General features: G+C 43.3%; 1 protein-coding gene across 1 annotated transcript in view; it reads left to right on the plus strand.

Moving 5' to 3' along the window:
- si:dkey-11f4.7 (piezo-type mechanosensitive ion channel component 2) overlaps positions 1–17,903 on the plus strand; it is a 278,704-nt gene that overhangs the window by 39,871 nt on the left and 220,930 nt on the right. The window contains exons 8-9 of the mRNA XM_060932701.1: positions 5,106–5,319; positions 5,464–5,629. Coding sequence (XP_060788684.1) covers positions 5,106–5,319; positions 5,464–5,629 — 380 coding nt within the window. The remainder of the gene's footprint in view (positions 1–5,105; positions 5,320–5,463; positions 5,630–17,903) is intronic.

Raw genomic sequence — 17,903 nt, forward strand, 5'->3', positions numbered from 1 at the left:
CTTTCATTTGAAAAGAGGACTGTGGCAGTGGGGGCATGGTCTAGCGTCGGCTGTGAATGGTGAGGAAACAGATTGAACCAGCAGGTAACATGTGATGAGGTACAAATGTGTGAAATTACTGGCTGTCTATTAACCTGTGTCTCTGTGTGCCTTTCAGACAGTCAGGAATGAGAGATAACTGTGACACCTCATGGAGTGTGTGTGTGTTTTGTGAATGGTCACTGAAAAGTGTGCTACAATAAAAGAACTCACCTGTTCTGAAGCCTGCTTCCCATTCCTCTGTTGCCCAAATGCTGAGAATGATTCCACTGGTGCCAAAACCCAGGACTGAGGAATGAATGCCACCACGGGATCCGAACCAGTCCAAGAACTCCTCCAAATGTTTGCTGACGACCTCCAGCACCAGCAGCATGCCCTTGTCTCTCTGTCCATTGACCTGGACCGGTGCTTCTGGGCTCTGTTTGAAGCCTGGGCAGAGGATTGGCAGGTAATCTGGAGCTGGGTCCAGTCTGTGAGTGCTACAGCCAGAGTTCCTGGGGTCAGCATGCCCATCCAGCTGGTGAAGATGGGGCTGCAGGATGAAACCAATGCCTTCATCAAGCTGTTTAAGTGTGTCGTGGAGGCGAGCTTGTGGCCAACCTCACAGTGGGTGGCTTGCCTACTGTTGCTCCTGTTGGGGGAAGTCCAGTTCGCAGCTAGACAGCGCCTGGCCACCAATATGCTGGAGTACCCCCACCTGAAGCAAGCCATCTTGCAGCAAGTCGGGTATGGCCCAGAACAGCAGCGCCAGCACTTCTGCATACTGGCTAACTGCAAAGTAGGCCAGCCGTTCGCATTTGCCCAACAGCTCCAGGATGCCTGTTGACAGTGGCCTCTGGCCAGCGAGTGTGACGTTGAAGCCATCATCAAGCAAGTGACACTGGAGCAGTTTGTTGCTCAGCCATCTAGTGGGATGTCAGCGTGGATCTGGTGTCACTGAACGACGTCACTGGAGGAGGCAGTCTGACTGGCTGAGGATCATCTGATGGTGTATCCGGAAGCAAGCTCTGTTATAACTTGTGCTCTCTCTCTCAATCACCTGCACTTTCTCCTTCTCTCTCTCCTCACCCCTCACCCATTCCAGCCCCATGGAAATGGGGGCCAACTCCCCCCAAAACTCGCTCCCTGCATCCATGTCTATCCTCGTGTTTCCACTCTCCCTTCTCCTTCTGTGTCTGTCCCACCATTAACCCCCTCTCTCTTGCCACAGATGAACTCATCCATGCCCACCAGAACAGCAAACAAGCCCAGGCAGGTCTGTAGATGTGGAGGGAAGGTGGAGAATCAGTGCTTCTGCAAGGAGCCTGGGCTACTGATTCGCATTCCTGATGCACCTCAGGCTTCCCCTGATTGAGCGGGGGCATATAGGATAGCTGAGAGTATTCAAGGGTGTAAACATCAGACTTTGGTGGATTCAGGTTGTAATCAGACCTCCATACATTAAAGCCTGACTTAATGCAGGGCACTGGGAAATGCACACTTGGTGAAGGTTAAGTGTGTGCATGGTGATGTACACAAATATCCATTAATGCCCATCACTATTCATTTCCGGGGAGAAAAACATTATGTAGAGGTGGCAGTTAGTCCAAGCCTCGCCCATCCACTGATCTTGGGAACTGATTGGCCTGGGTTTAAAATATTAATGAAACAGATAGTAGTGGGTGGGTCCTGCAGTAGCACGTCACAGGGGAATCCCACCACAACTTTGGCTGGGGAGGCGGTCTGGGCATGTCTACATCAGTTCTGTGTCATGATGATGCAGAGAGTGAAGAGAGCTCTCTTCTCTCACTGGGGAATCCCTTAGGGGACTTCCCATTGGATCAGGCACATGATGAGTCTCTGAGACATGCCTTTGACCAAGTGAAAGTAATCCTCAAATCCTTCAGCCTAACTTTGCGCTTTCCTTCTAGTACTTTTCAATTATTAAGGACAGGTTGTATAGAGTGATGCAGGACACTCAAACAAAAAGAAAAGATAACACAGTTGTGGGTCCCAAAGAGCTGCAGGAAACTTTTATTCCATGTGGGTCATCATAATCCTATGGCTGAGCATATCCATCCATCCATCCATCCATCCATCCATCCATCCATCCATCCATCCATTATCTGTAGCCACTTATCCTGTCCCACAGGATCGCGGGCAAGCTGGATCCTATCCCAGTTGACTATGGGCAAGAGGCAGGGTACACCTTGGACAAGTCGCCAGGTCATCGCAGTGGCTGGGCATTTGGGACAGGATAAAACACTGAATTGTCTCATGGTCCATTTCTATTGGCCAGGGATTCACACCAATGTCCGCAGGTGGTGTGCGGCATATCGTCAATGCCAGCTGGTGAATCCAGTGGCCACACCAAAAGTGCCATTGCACCCTTCCCATTGATTGAAACCCCCTTTGAAAGAATTGGCATGGATCTCTCTCCAGCCATTAGATCGATCTGCATGCAGGTATCACTTTGTATTAGTCATTGTGGATTATCCTGAATCCAGTGAAGAAATCCTGACTGATCAAGGCACAACATTTATGTCACGCACACTGCGCAAATTGTATGAATTATTGGGGATTAAATCGATTAATACCAGTGTTAAATCATCCACAAACGGATGAGCTGGTCAAACGATTTAATGAAACACTTAAGAAAATGATTTTTGAATTCATTCATGGGGATGCTAAAAATTGGGACAAGTGGCTCGACCCTCTGTTGTTTGCAGTGCGTGAGGTCCCACAAACCTCCACTAGGTTTTCCCTTTTTGAACTGCTGTACGGGCACAAGCCCCGTGGTGTCCTAGACATCATTAAAGAAAATTGAGAGGAGGGAATTTCTCAAAGTAAAAATGAAATTCAGTACATTCTTGACCTGAGAGCAAAACTCCATGCACTGAGTCGCATAACCCAGGAGAATTTGCTCCAGGCCCAAGAACGTCAAGCTCACCTGTACAACAGAGGGGCACAGCTAAGGGAATTTGCACCGGGAGATAAAGTCCTCATTTCACTGCCCACCTCAAGTTCCAAATTGCTCACCAAATTGGCAAGGGCCCTTTGAGGTCACAAGGTGAATTGGGGAGGTCCACTCCATTTGGCTTACACCAATTTGTCATCCTTCCTTTTGGGTTGTTTGGGGCTCCAGTGACATTTCAGCATCTCATGGACTGAATTCTCCAGCCCCACAATGCGTATGTGGTGGCCTACTTAGATTATATAATAATTTATAGTAATGATTAGGAGCGGCATCTACAATATCTGAGGGTGGTTCTGAGGTCGCTGAGGTGCACTGGGCTCACAGCAAACCCATAGAAGTGTGCAATTGTATGGGTGGAAATATGGTATCTGTGCTTCCACTTGGGTCATGGGTAGACATGTCCCCAAATTGATAAGACTGCAGCGATTGCGGCCTGCCCACGACCTAAAACCAAAAAGGGGGTGAGGCAGTTCTTGGGGCTGGCTGGCTATTATAGGCGGTTCATGCCTAACTTTTTGGACGTCACTAGCCTGCTGACTGACCTCACTAAAAAGGGGGCGACAGATCCAGCCCAGTGGATGGAACCATGCAAAAGGGCTTTTGCTCAGGTAAAGGCAGTGGGGAGTGCAACAGTGTGGGGGCCCACTGTTGCATTCTCCTGACTTTTCTCTCCCTTTTGTTTTACAGACCGACATGTTGGACAGAGGGCTGGGGGCCATTTTGTCCCAGGTGGTGGAGGGAGAGGAGCATCTGATGCTGTACATCAGCTGCAAACTCTCCATGTGAGAGTCAAAGCACAGCACAATAGAGAAGGAGTGTCTGGTTATTAAGTGGGCAGTCCTCACTCTCCCCTACTACTGTACCTGCGAGGATGCCCATTCACCCTCTTTTCCGACCATGCCTTGTTCCAGTGGCTCCACCGCATGAAGGATACCAACGCGCAGATCACTCATTGGTATCTGGCCCTTCATCCCTTTAAATTCAAGGTGATTCACAGGCTGGGGGCACAGATGTTGGTGGCAGATTACCTCTCCCACTGGGGGGAGGGGAGTCAGCAGCAGGCTGGCCGGCTCCCCGGCCTGAGTCTAATGGTGGGGGTATGTGGCAGCAGGTGCATGATCGAGCGTTGGCTGTGAATGGTGAGGAGGCAGGTTGAACCAACAGGTAACATGTGATGAGGTACAAATGTGTCAAATTACTGGCTGTCTATTAACCTGTGTCTCTATGTGTCTTTCAGACAGCCAGGAATGAGAGATAGAGAGAGCTGTGACACCCTGTCGCTTGTGTGTGTTTTGTGAATGGTCACTGAAAAGTGTGATAAAATAAAAGAACTCACCTGTTCTGAAGTCTGCTTCCCGTTCCTCTGTTTCCCAAACACTGAGAACAAGTAGAAGGACTTTGGATGATCATCTACTGGACAACTGTCCAATCAGCAGTCTTCCCAATGATTGTGATTGCATATACTGAACTAGACCAAGAGATACACGTATTTATACTGTTTTACTCAAACTCGAAATGAAAGATTCTAATATTTTGAGATACTAGGTTTCTGATTTTAATGAAGTATAAGCCATAATGATCAAAATTGTAACAAAAAAGGCTTGGAATACTTCACTTTACATGTGCTGAATATAGAAGATATGAAAGGTTACCTTTTTGAATTAAAAAACAAACAAAAACTTTCACGATATTCTAATTTTTTGATCTGCGATTTCTGATCATAAAAACAAAAATAGCTGATTCATTTCTGTTACTGACAGGAAGCTATAATGTTAAAGTCTTGTCAAAGTCACTCAGATACTTACATTTGCCCATTTTTCCTGCTTCCAACACATCAACTTTGAGAACTGACTGTTCGCTTACTACCGTATATGTCTCTCCCCATGACAGGTGCCATTGTAACAACTTAATCAATATAATATAAGTGTTTTTCATTTTATGGCTGATCAGTGTATAGTTTCATGCTGATACAGACAGTCGCTCAACCTTCAACAAACATTCAATACACTTCAGTCAGTACAAATTCACTCTTTGAATTAAAATTAGCAGGTGAACACTACTATACCTGAACATGTTTTGGTGCATTGCTTTATTGTATTTATTTTTACAGGTATAGCGCGACCCTCTTTGACATCAGCATTATATTTCGGGTCCTTCCTGTGCCTTGTGTGGTGTTGGATACTGGACTACTCTCTTGATCTGCTCCATTTTAGCACATTGTGTATAATGATGTCTATATTTAGTGGTGGACATATTCTGGTGCTCTACCTCTATCAGCTACCTCTGTTTCAACAACTCATCCCTCCTGAGGACATTTATGCAAGGTATTGTGGCATCAATAGAATGTCACTGACTGTGAATATACTAATTATGAATATGGTAGAAAAATGGATATTTTTCTGGAATCATATTTTTGTGCTTGTAGATCTTTTTTTTCTTCCTTACTTCCTTATGTCTTTGTTTCTTAGGCTGTTTGGCATGACTGCATTCATCCACACAAACTCATCAGAGCCATATAGTCTGGGCTTGCATCCAGATATGACCTGGCCAATGATAATAAACCCTCTGTTACTGCTAGTACTCTACTACACGCTGGTGGCTCTTCTACAAAAATGGGCTCTTACAGCTACAGAGGTACTTAATTTTAAAAAGCAGGAAGAATTAACAATCTAACAGGCATGACAGTTGATGGATAGCTGCAAACTCCTTTCCAACACAGGGCATGATGATATAAACAGCACACAGCACTTAGTTATAGACAAACATATTTGATCAATTGTATTGAACACTGACCACAAGTTCCTTTCCTGACCATAAGTTAATTTTGTGCTGATGCTTGTTTGCCACTTTGACCTCTGGGGAAGTAATATATATATATATATATATATATATATATATATATATATATATATATATAATCAGTTATTCCATGAAATTGAGTCGTACATCAGCTGATCGCCGACGAGGCACGTAGCACTGAGTTGGCTATAAGCCATGTACGATGAGATTGAGTGGAATAACTGTTTTATTATATCCACATTCACTGGATTTTGAAAAACAGAGCATTTTTATTTTTTGCAAGTTCAATATACAGTGGGGAAAATAATAATTTTATCCCTTGCTGATTTTGTAAGTTTGCCCAGTTACAAAGAAATGAGCAGTCTATAATTTTTATGGTACTTTTATTTTAACAAATAGAGACAGAATATCAACAAAAAAAAGTCCAGAAAATAAAACACATATAAATGTTATAAATTCATTTGTATTTGATCGAGTGAAATAAGTATTTGGTCCCCAAGCAAAACATGACTTAGTACTCGGTAGAGAAACCCTTGTTGGCAAGCACAGAAATCAGACATTTCTTGTAGTTGTTCACCAGGTTTGCACACGTCTCAGGAGGGATTTTGGTCCACTCCTCTTTACAGATCCTCTCCAAATTCTGAAGGTTTTGAGGCTGTTGCTTGGCAACTTGAAGTTTCAGCTCCCTGCACAAATTTTCTATAGGATTAAGGTCTGGAGACTGGCTAGGCCACTCCATGACCTTAATGTACTTCTTCTTGAGCCACTCCTTTGTTGCCTTGGCCGTATACACTACCATTCAAAAGTTTGGGGTCACTTTGAAATTTCCTTATTTTTGAAAGAAAAGCACTGTTCTTTTCAATGAAGATCACTTTGAACTAATCAGAAATACACTCTATACATTGCTAATGTGGTAAATGACTATTCTAGCTGCAAATGTCTGGTTTTTGGTGCAATATCTATATAGGTGTATAGAGGCCCATTTCCAGCAACTATCACTCCAGTGTTCTAATGGTACAATGTGTTTGCTCATTGCCTCAGAAGTCTAATGGATGATTAGAAAACCCTTGTACAATCATGTTAGCACAGCTGAAAACAGTTTAGCTCTTTAGAGAAGCTATTGAGGTATTTCACCTGACGTCACAGGGTCACGTGACGCCCCGGTGTCCGCCATTTTGAATGTCAAGCTACATACTAATGCTGCAGACAGAGAGGGAGAACCAGCTTGAAAAAAAACATTTTACAGACACCTAGAATAGATTAATTTGTCAGTAAGCACTCTATAAATAACTATGGTGTTTGCTTGTTGTGCTGTGGGCTGCCACAACAGACAGGGACAGCGTGCAGGACGCTCCTTTTACCGGTTTCTAGTGATGGGAATTTCGGCTCTTTTTTGGGAGCCGGCTCTTTTGGCTCTTCTTACTATCAGGAGCTGGCTCTTTCGGCTCCCAAACGGCTCCTGAGATTTTATTTTTGATTTAATTGCTGCAATTAACTAGTTAATTAATTACATTATTATTTATATTTTATCAATAGGATGTTTTCCATTTTATTTTTTAGCTTTTGTAGCCATTGTAAAGCTTTGTAAAGTATAGCAGTGTAACAATGTTCTAGCTATAAGGACAAAAAACTAATTCGGCTCCCCAACTCGGCTCCCACCGAAGAGCCGGCTCCCGTCATTCACTTCAAAGAGCCGGCTCTTTGAACCGGATCGTTCGCGACCGACACATCACTACCGGTTTCCTACTGACCCAGACAAGAGGGCCAAATGGATTGCAGCTGTGAAGAGACAGGATTGGGAGCCAACAGTGTACTCCAGACTTTGCAGTGATCATTTCATTTCAGGTTAGTTTATCAGTTAACGCAATTTTGATAAAATATATAGCAAAAAGTAAATGGGTCAGTGTTTGTTAACCCATCTGAGCAGTGAAACAAGGCAGTGTTAATTTGTCTAGGGTTGCATGTAGCAGACATCAGACATAAAACGCAATAACAGAGGCTAGAAAGAAACGGGACACAGAAATAAATAAACAGGGCTCCATACCAAGGCTGGGTGCAGTGTTTGTGATAAAAGACAGATCCAATTTAACACAAATCACAGCTTACTTTCTTGTTAAAATGTGCAAAGGTCTCCACCATCTCATACCGCCTTGCACTGAAGGACTTAAGCGTGCCGTCCAAAATGGCTGCGTCACGTGACTTGGTCACGTGGGTGAAATACCTCCATAAAACTGACCTTCCTTTGAGCAGATTGAGTTTCTGGAGCATCACATTTGTGGGGTCGATTAAATGCTCAAAATGGCCAGAAAAATGTCTTGACTATATTTTCTATTCATTTTACAACTTATGGTGGTAAATAAAAGTGTGACTTTTCATGGAAAACACAAAATTGTCTGGGTGACCTCAAACTTTTGAATGGTAGTGTATTTTCGGTCATTGTCATGCTGGAAGACCCATCCATGACTCATCTTCAGTGCTCTGACTGAGGGAAGTAAGTAAGTAAGTAAGTAAGTTTAATTTGTATAGCACATTTAAACACAGCATACACTGACCAAAGTGCTGTACAGAGTCAGTATTTAAAAGACAAATGATCAAAATAAAAATAAAAATAAATAAATAAAATAAAACTATAATAATAACAACAATAACAATAAGCTGGTGGTTAAGGAAAGGCCAAGGAGTAGAGATGGGTTTTTAGCCTAGATTTAAAGGCAGAGATGGAGGGAGCAGATCTGATGTCCAGTGGGAGCTGATTCCAGAGGCGTGGAGCAGCAACAGAAAAAGCTCTGTCACCTCTCTGCTTCAGCCGCGAGCGAGGTACATGAAGAAGCCCTGTGTTAGAGGATCTTGGAGACCTTTGGACTGAGTGGGGCTGTAAAAGGTCATTGATGTAGGCTGGGGCCAGCCCACTGAGTGCTTTAAAAACAAATAATAAAACTTTAAATTGTATTCTGAAAAAGACTGGGAGCCAGTGCAAGGAGGCCAGAATGGGAGTGATGTGCTCACGTCTCCTGGTGCCAGTTAAAAGACGTGCAGCTGCGTTTTGGACCAGCTGTAAACGTCTAAGTGAGGTTTGAGGGAGGCCAAGATAAAGGGAATTGCAATAATCCAGTCGTGATGTGATAAAAGCATTGATGACCATTTCAAGATCGTTATGAGATAGGAAGGATTTGAGGCGGGAAATCACTCTGAGTTGGTAAAAACTATTTTTGACCACAGTGCTAATCTGTTTGTCAAAACAGAGATTGGAGTCAAGGAAGACACCCAGGTTTCTGGCTGAGGGTGTGACATGAGGAGTGAGGTGACCTAAATCATTCACTGTAGTGCATCTTGCCTTGGAGGGACCAAAAATAATGACTTCAGTCTTGTCACCATTTAGCTGGAAGAAGTTGTTAGCCATCCAATTTCTGATGTCTTCAAGACAGACAAGGAGAGATTGGATGGAGTCCCTAGATTTTAAGGGCAAATACAATTGTGAGTATTGTGAGTATAAAAGGAGGTTCTCTTCCAAGATTTTACGGTACATGGCCCCATCCATCAGCCCCTCAATGTGGTGAAGTTGCCCTGTACCCTTAGCAGAGAGAAAGCCCCAAAGCATAATGTTTCCACTTCTGTGCTTGACAGTGGGGATGGTGTTCTTGGGATTGTATTCAGCATTTCTGTCCTTCCAAACACGATGAGTTGAGTTGATGCCAAAGAATTCAATTTTGGTCTCATCTGACCACATTACCTTCTCCCAAGCCTTCTCTGAATCATTTAGCTGGGCTGCCAACTCTCACGCAATGAGCGTGAGACACACGCATTTGATTGTCTTCACATGCTCACACGCCATACCTCCGATTTCTCATGCTAGAAAAAAATCTAGTTTATCTGTCTGATCTCGGCCAACCACTTGCGATTGATCAATTACGCCTTATGCACAGCTAAACAGGCAGAGAGGTGTTCCGTTCTGTACACACTCCCCTATGGTAGGTGGCGCATCTAATAATGCTGCACTCGCCGGAAGTTGGATAATTGCCTACTGTCAATTTAGAGGAAGAGGAGAGAGAAGAAGGTATCCGAGTTGAAGACGGGTGTCTCAGACAGGTTTGTACATATGCACACCAATGTGTGGTGTTACTGGCGTAATTATGAACTTATATAAAGTTTCTTAATCGTTTTAGCCTATAAGTGTTATGAGAATATTTAATGCCATATCGAGAGCTGTGTACTAGGCATGCTAAATCATTATAGGCCGCCTGCCGTGCCACAGCCTCTATCTTCCCCAACAAGCAGCACGGGAGAGCACCTCCTTAGCACACGTTTATTAAGGCGCATTTTTAGTTTGTTTACTGTATGTTATCATACTTTATGACTTTATTTGAAGCCATATTGGAAATGTTGTAAAATAAAGCAAGTAAGAGATAATATTACAAATGCAAGAAGAGCCATTAGCCACCATACCTATTGTTTATTTACAGTGTATTTATTTTTAATTATTTATGATGTATGTAATTGCTCAGTTAAAGTAAATAAAGCATGGTCACCTGTAATATCAAAGAACTTGAACTTGTGAATAATTAAAAAAAAAAGACAGAGAACAATATACTGAGGAGACAGGGTTTCAAAGAGGGCAAGACAAGTAGAGAATATTTGTCAGATAACAGGCCCTGACGAATGCTCTATTACTAATAAGAAACATAGATTAGAAATAAATTAATAAGAAATATATTAATATAGCTTATTTAAGTATGACCAAAATTTTTAAGCCCAACTTTGTGTGCACATTCCCACCTATGGCCAAGGTTCAGCTTTTTGTGTTTCAATACTGTTCAAACTTAATCATTTTAATGTTTCTTGTAGCACATGCACATTTTGCTTACTGTTTAAGCATTTTATTTGTTCTTTTGCTGTTGATATTTTTACCCATGCCAATCTTCTGCTGAACCCAGTGGTGGGGAAAGCCCTTAAATGCATAATGAATAGTCAGTGAGGGACAATCTTATTTTTTGCAACAGTTATTAAAAACTTAACATTTAGTTTCAATTCAGAAGGTGTTTAGGCTTAGCTGATGAAATATTTTCAAACATGAACTTGCCTTTAAATCTGAAACACAGGTCTATAGGGCTACAGGAACATTGGCAGTCATCTGTAGTTTTCTAGTGTGGGGGCTTTTAAGCCAAAACTTGGTGCTTTTTTTGGCCACAAGCTGAAGGCCTGGCAAGTCAGGGTGTGTAAGAATGTAGGTATGGCACAGCAGGCCACTCCAAAAATCCACCAGAATGCAGGAACATCTACTAAATCCAAAATCTCAACACCCCCCCCCCCCCCCCCCCCCCCCCCCATTGTCCATCTCCAGCTGGACGACCCACAAACAAAACACCAGAATGCAGGGGGACAAGTGAATATCAAACTGAATACAAAATTCCCACTTACTGCATGGTGTGCGGAAAAATTTTGCCGTCGACCCCCCCCCCCCCAAAAAAAATCTCACTCCAAGGAATTTCAAAAAGTTGGCAGCCCTGCATTTAGGTGCACACTGGCAAACTTCAGATGGGCCTGTACATATGCCTTCTTGAGCAGGGGGACCTTGCGGGCACTGCAGGATTTCAATCCATTATGGCATAGTATGTTACCAGTGATTTTCTTGGTGACTATGGTCCCAGCTGCTTTGAGATCATTAACAAGCTCCTCCTGTGTAGTTCTGGGCTGATCCCTCACCCTTCTCATGATCATCCTTATCCCATGAGGTGAGATCTTGCATGGAGCTCCAGGCCGAGGGCGATTGATGGTCATTTTGTATTTCTTCCATTTTCTAATAATTGCACCAACACTTGACTCCTTCTCACCAAGGTTCTTACTGATGGTCTTGTAGCCCATTCCAGCCTTGTGCAGGTCTACAATCTTGTCCCTGATGTTCTTTGAAAGTTCTTTGGTTTTGCCCATGGTGGTGGAGAGGTTGGAAGAGGTTGATTCTGTTGACAGGTGTCTTTTATAACCATAACAAGTAGAAATTAGGAGTACTTTCTTAAAGTGACAGACTAATCTGTGTGCCTCATGGGCACATACAGTAACCGGTCTGTGGGAGCCAGAATTCTTGCTGGTTTGTAAGGGATCAAATACTTATTTCGTTCGAGCAAATGCAAATGAATTTATAACCTTTATATAATGTGTTTCTTCTGGACTTTTTTGTTGATATTTTGTCTCCATCTGCTAAAATAAAAGTACCATAAAAATTATAGACTGCTCCTTTCTTTGTAACTGGTCAAATTTACAAAATCAGCAAGGGATCAAATAATATATAACACCGGTGAGAATAGTTCTATGCAAGGTTGAATACTCAATCTTCAAATCTATCCAATGCAATCATGAAACAGTGGCAGTGCTGACAAGTTGGAGCTTCAGTGCTGCATCAGCAGAGCTGTCCATTCTTTTGCGACAGTTCCTTTTTCTTATTGTCTACTCTTCTGTCAATTGCTTGGAGTTGACAGAAATCAATGTTGGAGGATCATTAACAAATTCCAGATTTTCTACATGTACTGTAGCTGCCTATTTCATAAGGATTAGTGTTGAGCTGCTATACACCAGTGGCCATTGCTTGTTACAGTTGACCCATTTCTCCCCTTTTAGTACCACTTGATATACAGTGCCTTGCAAAAGTATTCAATCCCCTTAAAATTGATCAGATTTGTCTGGATTACAAGTGACACACACACACATACACTTCCAACTAGCTCCAACCAGTATATTTCATTGCAGACTGTAGTACCCTTGTGAGGAGTGCTGGGACACAATCACTGAGACTGGCGGGTATGGTACTATGGCACCTTTATTTAAGCTTTTCAGCTTTCAAAGAGTTACTCTGACTCACGCTGAGACACACACACAGCACATTAATTACCCACAGGTGCGATCACTTTGCTATTCATCTTTCCTGGCTTCGCTCTCCAATCACAAATCCGGTGCTCAACCATGCTCCTGCTGCCATACACCCTCACCACCCAACTTAGGTCTGGGAGCTGTCCGGCCTGCAGCTGACTCCTCCCATGATGGGAGAGGTAATCCGCTAACACCATCTGATCCCCTGGCCTGTGGACCATCGAGAACTTAAAAGGCTGCAGAGCTAGATACCAATGAGTGATCCACATGTTGGCATGCTTCATGCGGTGGAGCCACTGGAGCAGGACGTGATCTGAGCAGAGGGTGAAAGGCCATCCCAGCAGGTAGTACCAGAGGGTGAGGACCACGTGCTTGATGGCCAAGCACTCCTTCTCAATGGTGTTGTACTTGGCCTTCCACATGGAGAGCTTGCGGTTTATGTATAGCATTAGGTGCTCCTCCCCCTCCACTGTCTGGAACAAAACAGCCCCCAGCCCTCTGTCTGACGCATCAGTCTGCAAAATTAAAGGGAGAGAGAAGTCAGGGGAGTGTAAAAGTGGCTCACCACACAGTGCAGCTTTTACCTGGGTGAAGGCCTGTTGGAACAGCTCCATCCACTGGACTGGATCTGGTGCTCCCCTTTTTAGTGAGATCAGTCAGTGGGTTGATGACATCTGAATAATTAGGCATGAACCTATGATAGTTGCCAGCCAGCCCCAGGAACTGTCTCACCCCCTTTTTGGTCTTGGGCCATGGGCAGGTCACAATTGCTGCAGTCTTGTCAATTTGGGGATGCACCTGCCCATGACCCAAGTGGAAGCCCAGATACCATACTTCCACATATCCAATCACACACCTCTTTATGTTAACCGTGAGTCTCGCATGCCTCAATGACCCTAGCACAGCCCTGAGGTGTTTTATGTGCTGCGGACAATCATTTCTGTATATAATAATGTCGTCAAGGTCAGCTGCAGCAAAGGTGGCATGTGGGCAAAGGATTTTGTCAATGAGCTGTTTAAATGTTGTGGGAGCCCTAATAACCTGAATGGAAGGGTGATGAATTAATGCAAGCCAAATGGGGTTGAAAAGGCCATTTTTTCTCAGGATAGGGAGTCAATTCGATCTGCCAGTATCCCTTTGTCAGATCCAGTGTTGAATAAAAATGAGCTGCGCCTAACCGATTGAGCAGTTCATCAATGTGAGGCATTAGCTATGCATCAACTTTAGACACCAAATTGACCTTGCGATAGTCCACACAGAACTGAACTGGGGTAGGTTTCCCGATAATGTTGCCCTTTAGGGCTAAAGAGCAAGTTGAGAGACGATCTGAAGCAATGAACGTTGTCTCTGTACATGGTTTTCCCAAACTCACTCGTCAGAAGGAGTCTGAAGAACAACATTACGAAGAGAGTCTTTGCAGTGTGTGTCTCCAATATAGGCATTAATAGTTGCTAAATCCAGTCAATGAGGTAACATGGTGTCCGTCTTTTACCAAAAAACAATGAAATATAAAGTGTTTAAAACAGGCTAATATATTGTATCGTCATTAAGCATTACATATATAATGTGGTACTTAATGATTGAAACTATTTTACATTTTTGGGCAATTTTTTTTTATTCCAAGCGTGTTATTTTTTAATTAAATGAATAAACATTCACATGAAAGAATGAGCAAATAATAAACTAAATAATTAAGTAAATGTGCTCCTGTGCTTGCTCATTTCACTGTTACCCAAACATGCAGTCAGGATTACTTCAACTGTTATCCACAATGCCAAGTTAACAAATGTTCTTCCTTATCTGTGTGCACACGCGTGAGAGAAAGAGACTGACTTTTATGATCCTTTATTTTACAAAAGTCATGTTACACAAAAAAATCAGGGTGAATAAATAAATATTTAAAAAATCATTTTACATAAATTAGGCTAAATATACCAGTACACAGTGTGAGTTGTAGTGATTCTGTTAATATAAGTTTCGTGTAAAACAAAATTCTTCTTCCTCTACAGAACACACAGCCTCCTCACAACACCACACTGCCTTAAACAGTTCCAAATCGCCCATGCTCTTATAAAAAATCAATCAAAACTCTGGATTTAATCAGTCTGGAGAAAATTCTTTCAGGGTCATAGTCTGTGCTTTGTGCAATTCTGTTTTTTTCTGCTTAAATAGATTGGTCATGCCAAAATGGCAAGGATAAAATTAACCAGCTGACACCTGAATCTGTTTTTCCTGACATATTTAAAAGCAAAAATAAAAAGCCGAAAGGTAAAATTCACATCAAATGATCTTAAAATGTTCTGAAACAAATAAAACCATGACTGCAACCTGAAACAATGTAAAAAGGCATGAAAAACAGTTTCTCTCAGAGAACAAAAGGGACATTCATGTGTGACCTCAGGGTTTAAAATGGAGATAAAGGAATTCACAGACCCTATACCATGTAAAATCCTCCACTGGAGGTCAGCAACCTTCTTGGCTAATGGTGGTTTGTACAATGCCCTCCACTCTGGTTAAAGATCATCATTAAAACCAGGTACACTTCTCCATGGGGTGTCCATCCGCCCACTCAATTTTTTCTTATTTTAAACTTTAACACAAGCCCTGTCCAGCAGTTTACCTGATACAGTTTGACAGTTCATTTCTTTCTCACCCTTGCATTTCAGAAGGGGACCCCCACACCCGTCTAGGTCTGGAGCGATATTCAGCTGGGGAAAAGGTTCCTCCTCTGCGGGACCACTCTCACTGTTTTTATCATCCATCAGCTGAACTTACTCCTCTGGTGTTAGCATGGACCTCCAGCGATGTAGGAGCTGACTGGTGACATGCGGGGACTGTAGTCCTATACGCACTGCCAGATCCTCCGCTCTTGACAATTCTTTCCCTGCGATCTCCACCAGCTGCCGGAGTGTCACGATCCTTGAAGAGACCAGAGACCTGGACAGTGTGGGAGTAGTCCCACCAGAGATGTCCAGGCATCCACCAAAGATCAGGGGCTCTTCCAGTAGCCAGTGTAATGTCCTACGTTCCTTGTACTGTTTTTTGAAACAGTTGCAGATTTTAAAAAGTCCACAATAAAAAATGGGTAACCCAGTAATGTCCAACATTCTCATGTCAATTAAAAACAAGGTTCTGTTTAATCCCAGCCTTCCCAGTGCACAACAGTCCATAAGCTGGTGCACTCCACTCTAGATTTCTGGGTCCAGCAAGGAGTCGCTGTATGAACTGGAGTTGAAAGGCTGCAGTTCTACTACCAAGCTGGACTAGCCCTTGCCCTCCCTCCTCCTTGGGCAGATGAACAACAGTCTGAGCAATCCAGTGTAGACCATCCCAGAAGAAGTCCACTAACAGGGCCTAGATGTTTGCTAGCAGGTTTAGTGGCGGATCCATGCATGCCAGCTTGTGCCAGAGGGATGACACTGCTAAGTTGTTTATGACCAGTGTTCGCCCCCTGCAGGACATTTTTGGGACCAGCCGCTTCCACTTGCCGAGTCTATCCTTGACCTTTTTCGACAATGCCGTCCCAGTTTTTTATTTAAAAACTCAGGGCTACCCAGGTGGACACCCAAGTACTTAAAACCACCCAGTAGTGTCGGCTGCTCTCCTCCCCACTTCCCAACTAAAATGGCTTCACTTTTGGCCCAGCTAACTTTAGCAGATGATGAAATAGCAAAGTATTTTAAAGGTGCCCTTCCACCAAAAATGTTTAATACTGGCTCTTTTTGAAATACCATAGTTCACTCCGAGTTGCATATGCATGCTGCATGTGAAAATGTAATTCTACTCCCATTCCCTGTATTAGCTTATGAAAGAAAATAGTCAGAAAAACGAGCGGCTCAGAAAAAGCCATACGAAGTTACGTCACTTCGAAAATTAGTAATCATGGCCTCACCCACTTTGGCTTGTGACCGCCCACGGGAAGAAAGTTTGGATTTAAGCGTGAGGAGAGATAGCAGAGCCCATCTCATCAGTAGCTAATGAAGAGGACCTAACAGCAAGCTGAAAACATGTCTGGACAAGTTCGTGCCTGTGTTATTTAACGAAGAGGACCTAACAGCAAGTTGAAAGCATGTCTGAACAAGTTCATGCCTGTGTTATTTGTGGCAGTAACACATCAACGCTGCATGATTGGGGAGGCTGGGACTTCCCCTGCGCAAGTTACGAGCATTCAAAGTCGGGCTGGAGTCGCCGACAGAAACAAAACCTAAGTGGAGCACCGCGGCTCGCCTCGGGGCGAATTACGTCCCGAGGCACGGGGCTAACCTACCCTGGCAGTGCTGGTTCGTTGGGGAGAGGGCAGAGGTCGCTGGCTGCCAAGTTTGGGGAGGCTGGGACCTCCCCTGCCCGAGTTACAAGCGTCACAAGTCGGGTTGGAGCCGCCGACAGAAACGAAACCTAAGCGGAGCAACGTTGCAAGATAGAAGAGCTGAAGAAGAAATGGTTGGAATTTATCTTTGGAACACCACCAGCGAAGTATAACACAACGTTAGTACTGTGTTCTGATCATTTCAACCACAGTGACTTTTCAAACTTCGGTGCCTTCAGTAGTGGTTTTGCTTCGAGGTTGTTTTTAATGGATCTGTACCATCAAGACGATTGACCACCAGCTCACAAGCTGTAAGTAAAACATGAACTTTTTCTTCGAAGGTTTTTCTTACAAAATAGCATGTTCATATTCTTCATGTTAGCATGCATAACATGGTCACAAGTTAGGCAGGGATGAGAGTTTTCTGCTTTTCGGTGGATTTCCGCTTTTTCTGAGTAAAAAACGACCTTTTTATATTATGCCAAATCCGTTGAGAATTTTTTTAAAATTAATTTCAGGGGGTTGGGGTATGTTCCTTCATGCTATTCAAACTTTATTAACTCCAACAATGTTTACACATTATTTGTAAGTCGCCATCTTTAGTCTCGTTTAAATCTCGTTGAATGTGATGTAAAATTTGTGTTATCTACATTGTTATTGGTCAAAATATCGATGTCGAGACCATAATAGCCAATCAAAACAGTTTTTACAAAGACATCCACATCCGCTTGTTCTGACCCACTGGAGGTAGCGTCACAGTGCTGTTAGCCAATCAGAGGTAGGGTTGCCACCTGTGTCTGACAGAAATCCTGGACATTTCGACCATCCAATCGACCTTTTTGCTTGTAAGCAACGGCGCCCTTCACACATCTAACCCAAGACAAAAATCGCCCTTCTACGCTGAAATTGTATTGCTCTAATTAGTAAAAATGACGCTTTTGCTAG

This window comes from Neoarius graeffei, chromosome 10, assembly GCF_027579695.1.
Source record: "Neoarius graeffei isolate fNeoGra1 chromosome 10, fNeoGra1.pri, whole genome shotgun sequence".
In the NCBI taxonomy this organism is placed as follows: domain Eukaryota; kingdom Metazoa; phylum Chordata; class Actinopteri; order Siluriformes; family Ariidae; genus Neoarius; species Neoarius graeffei.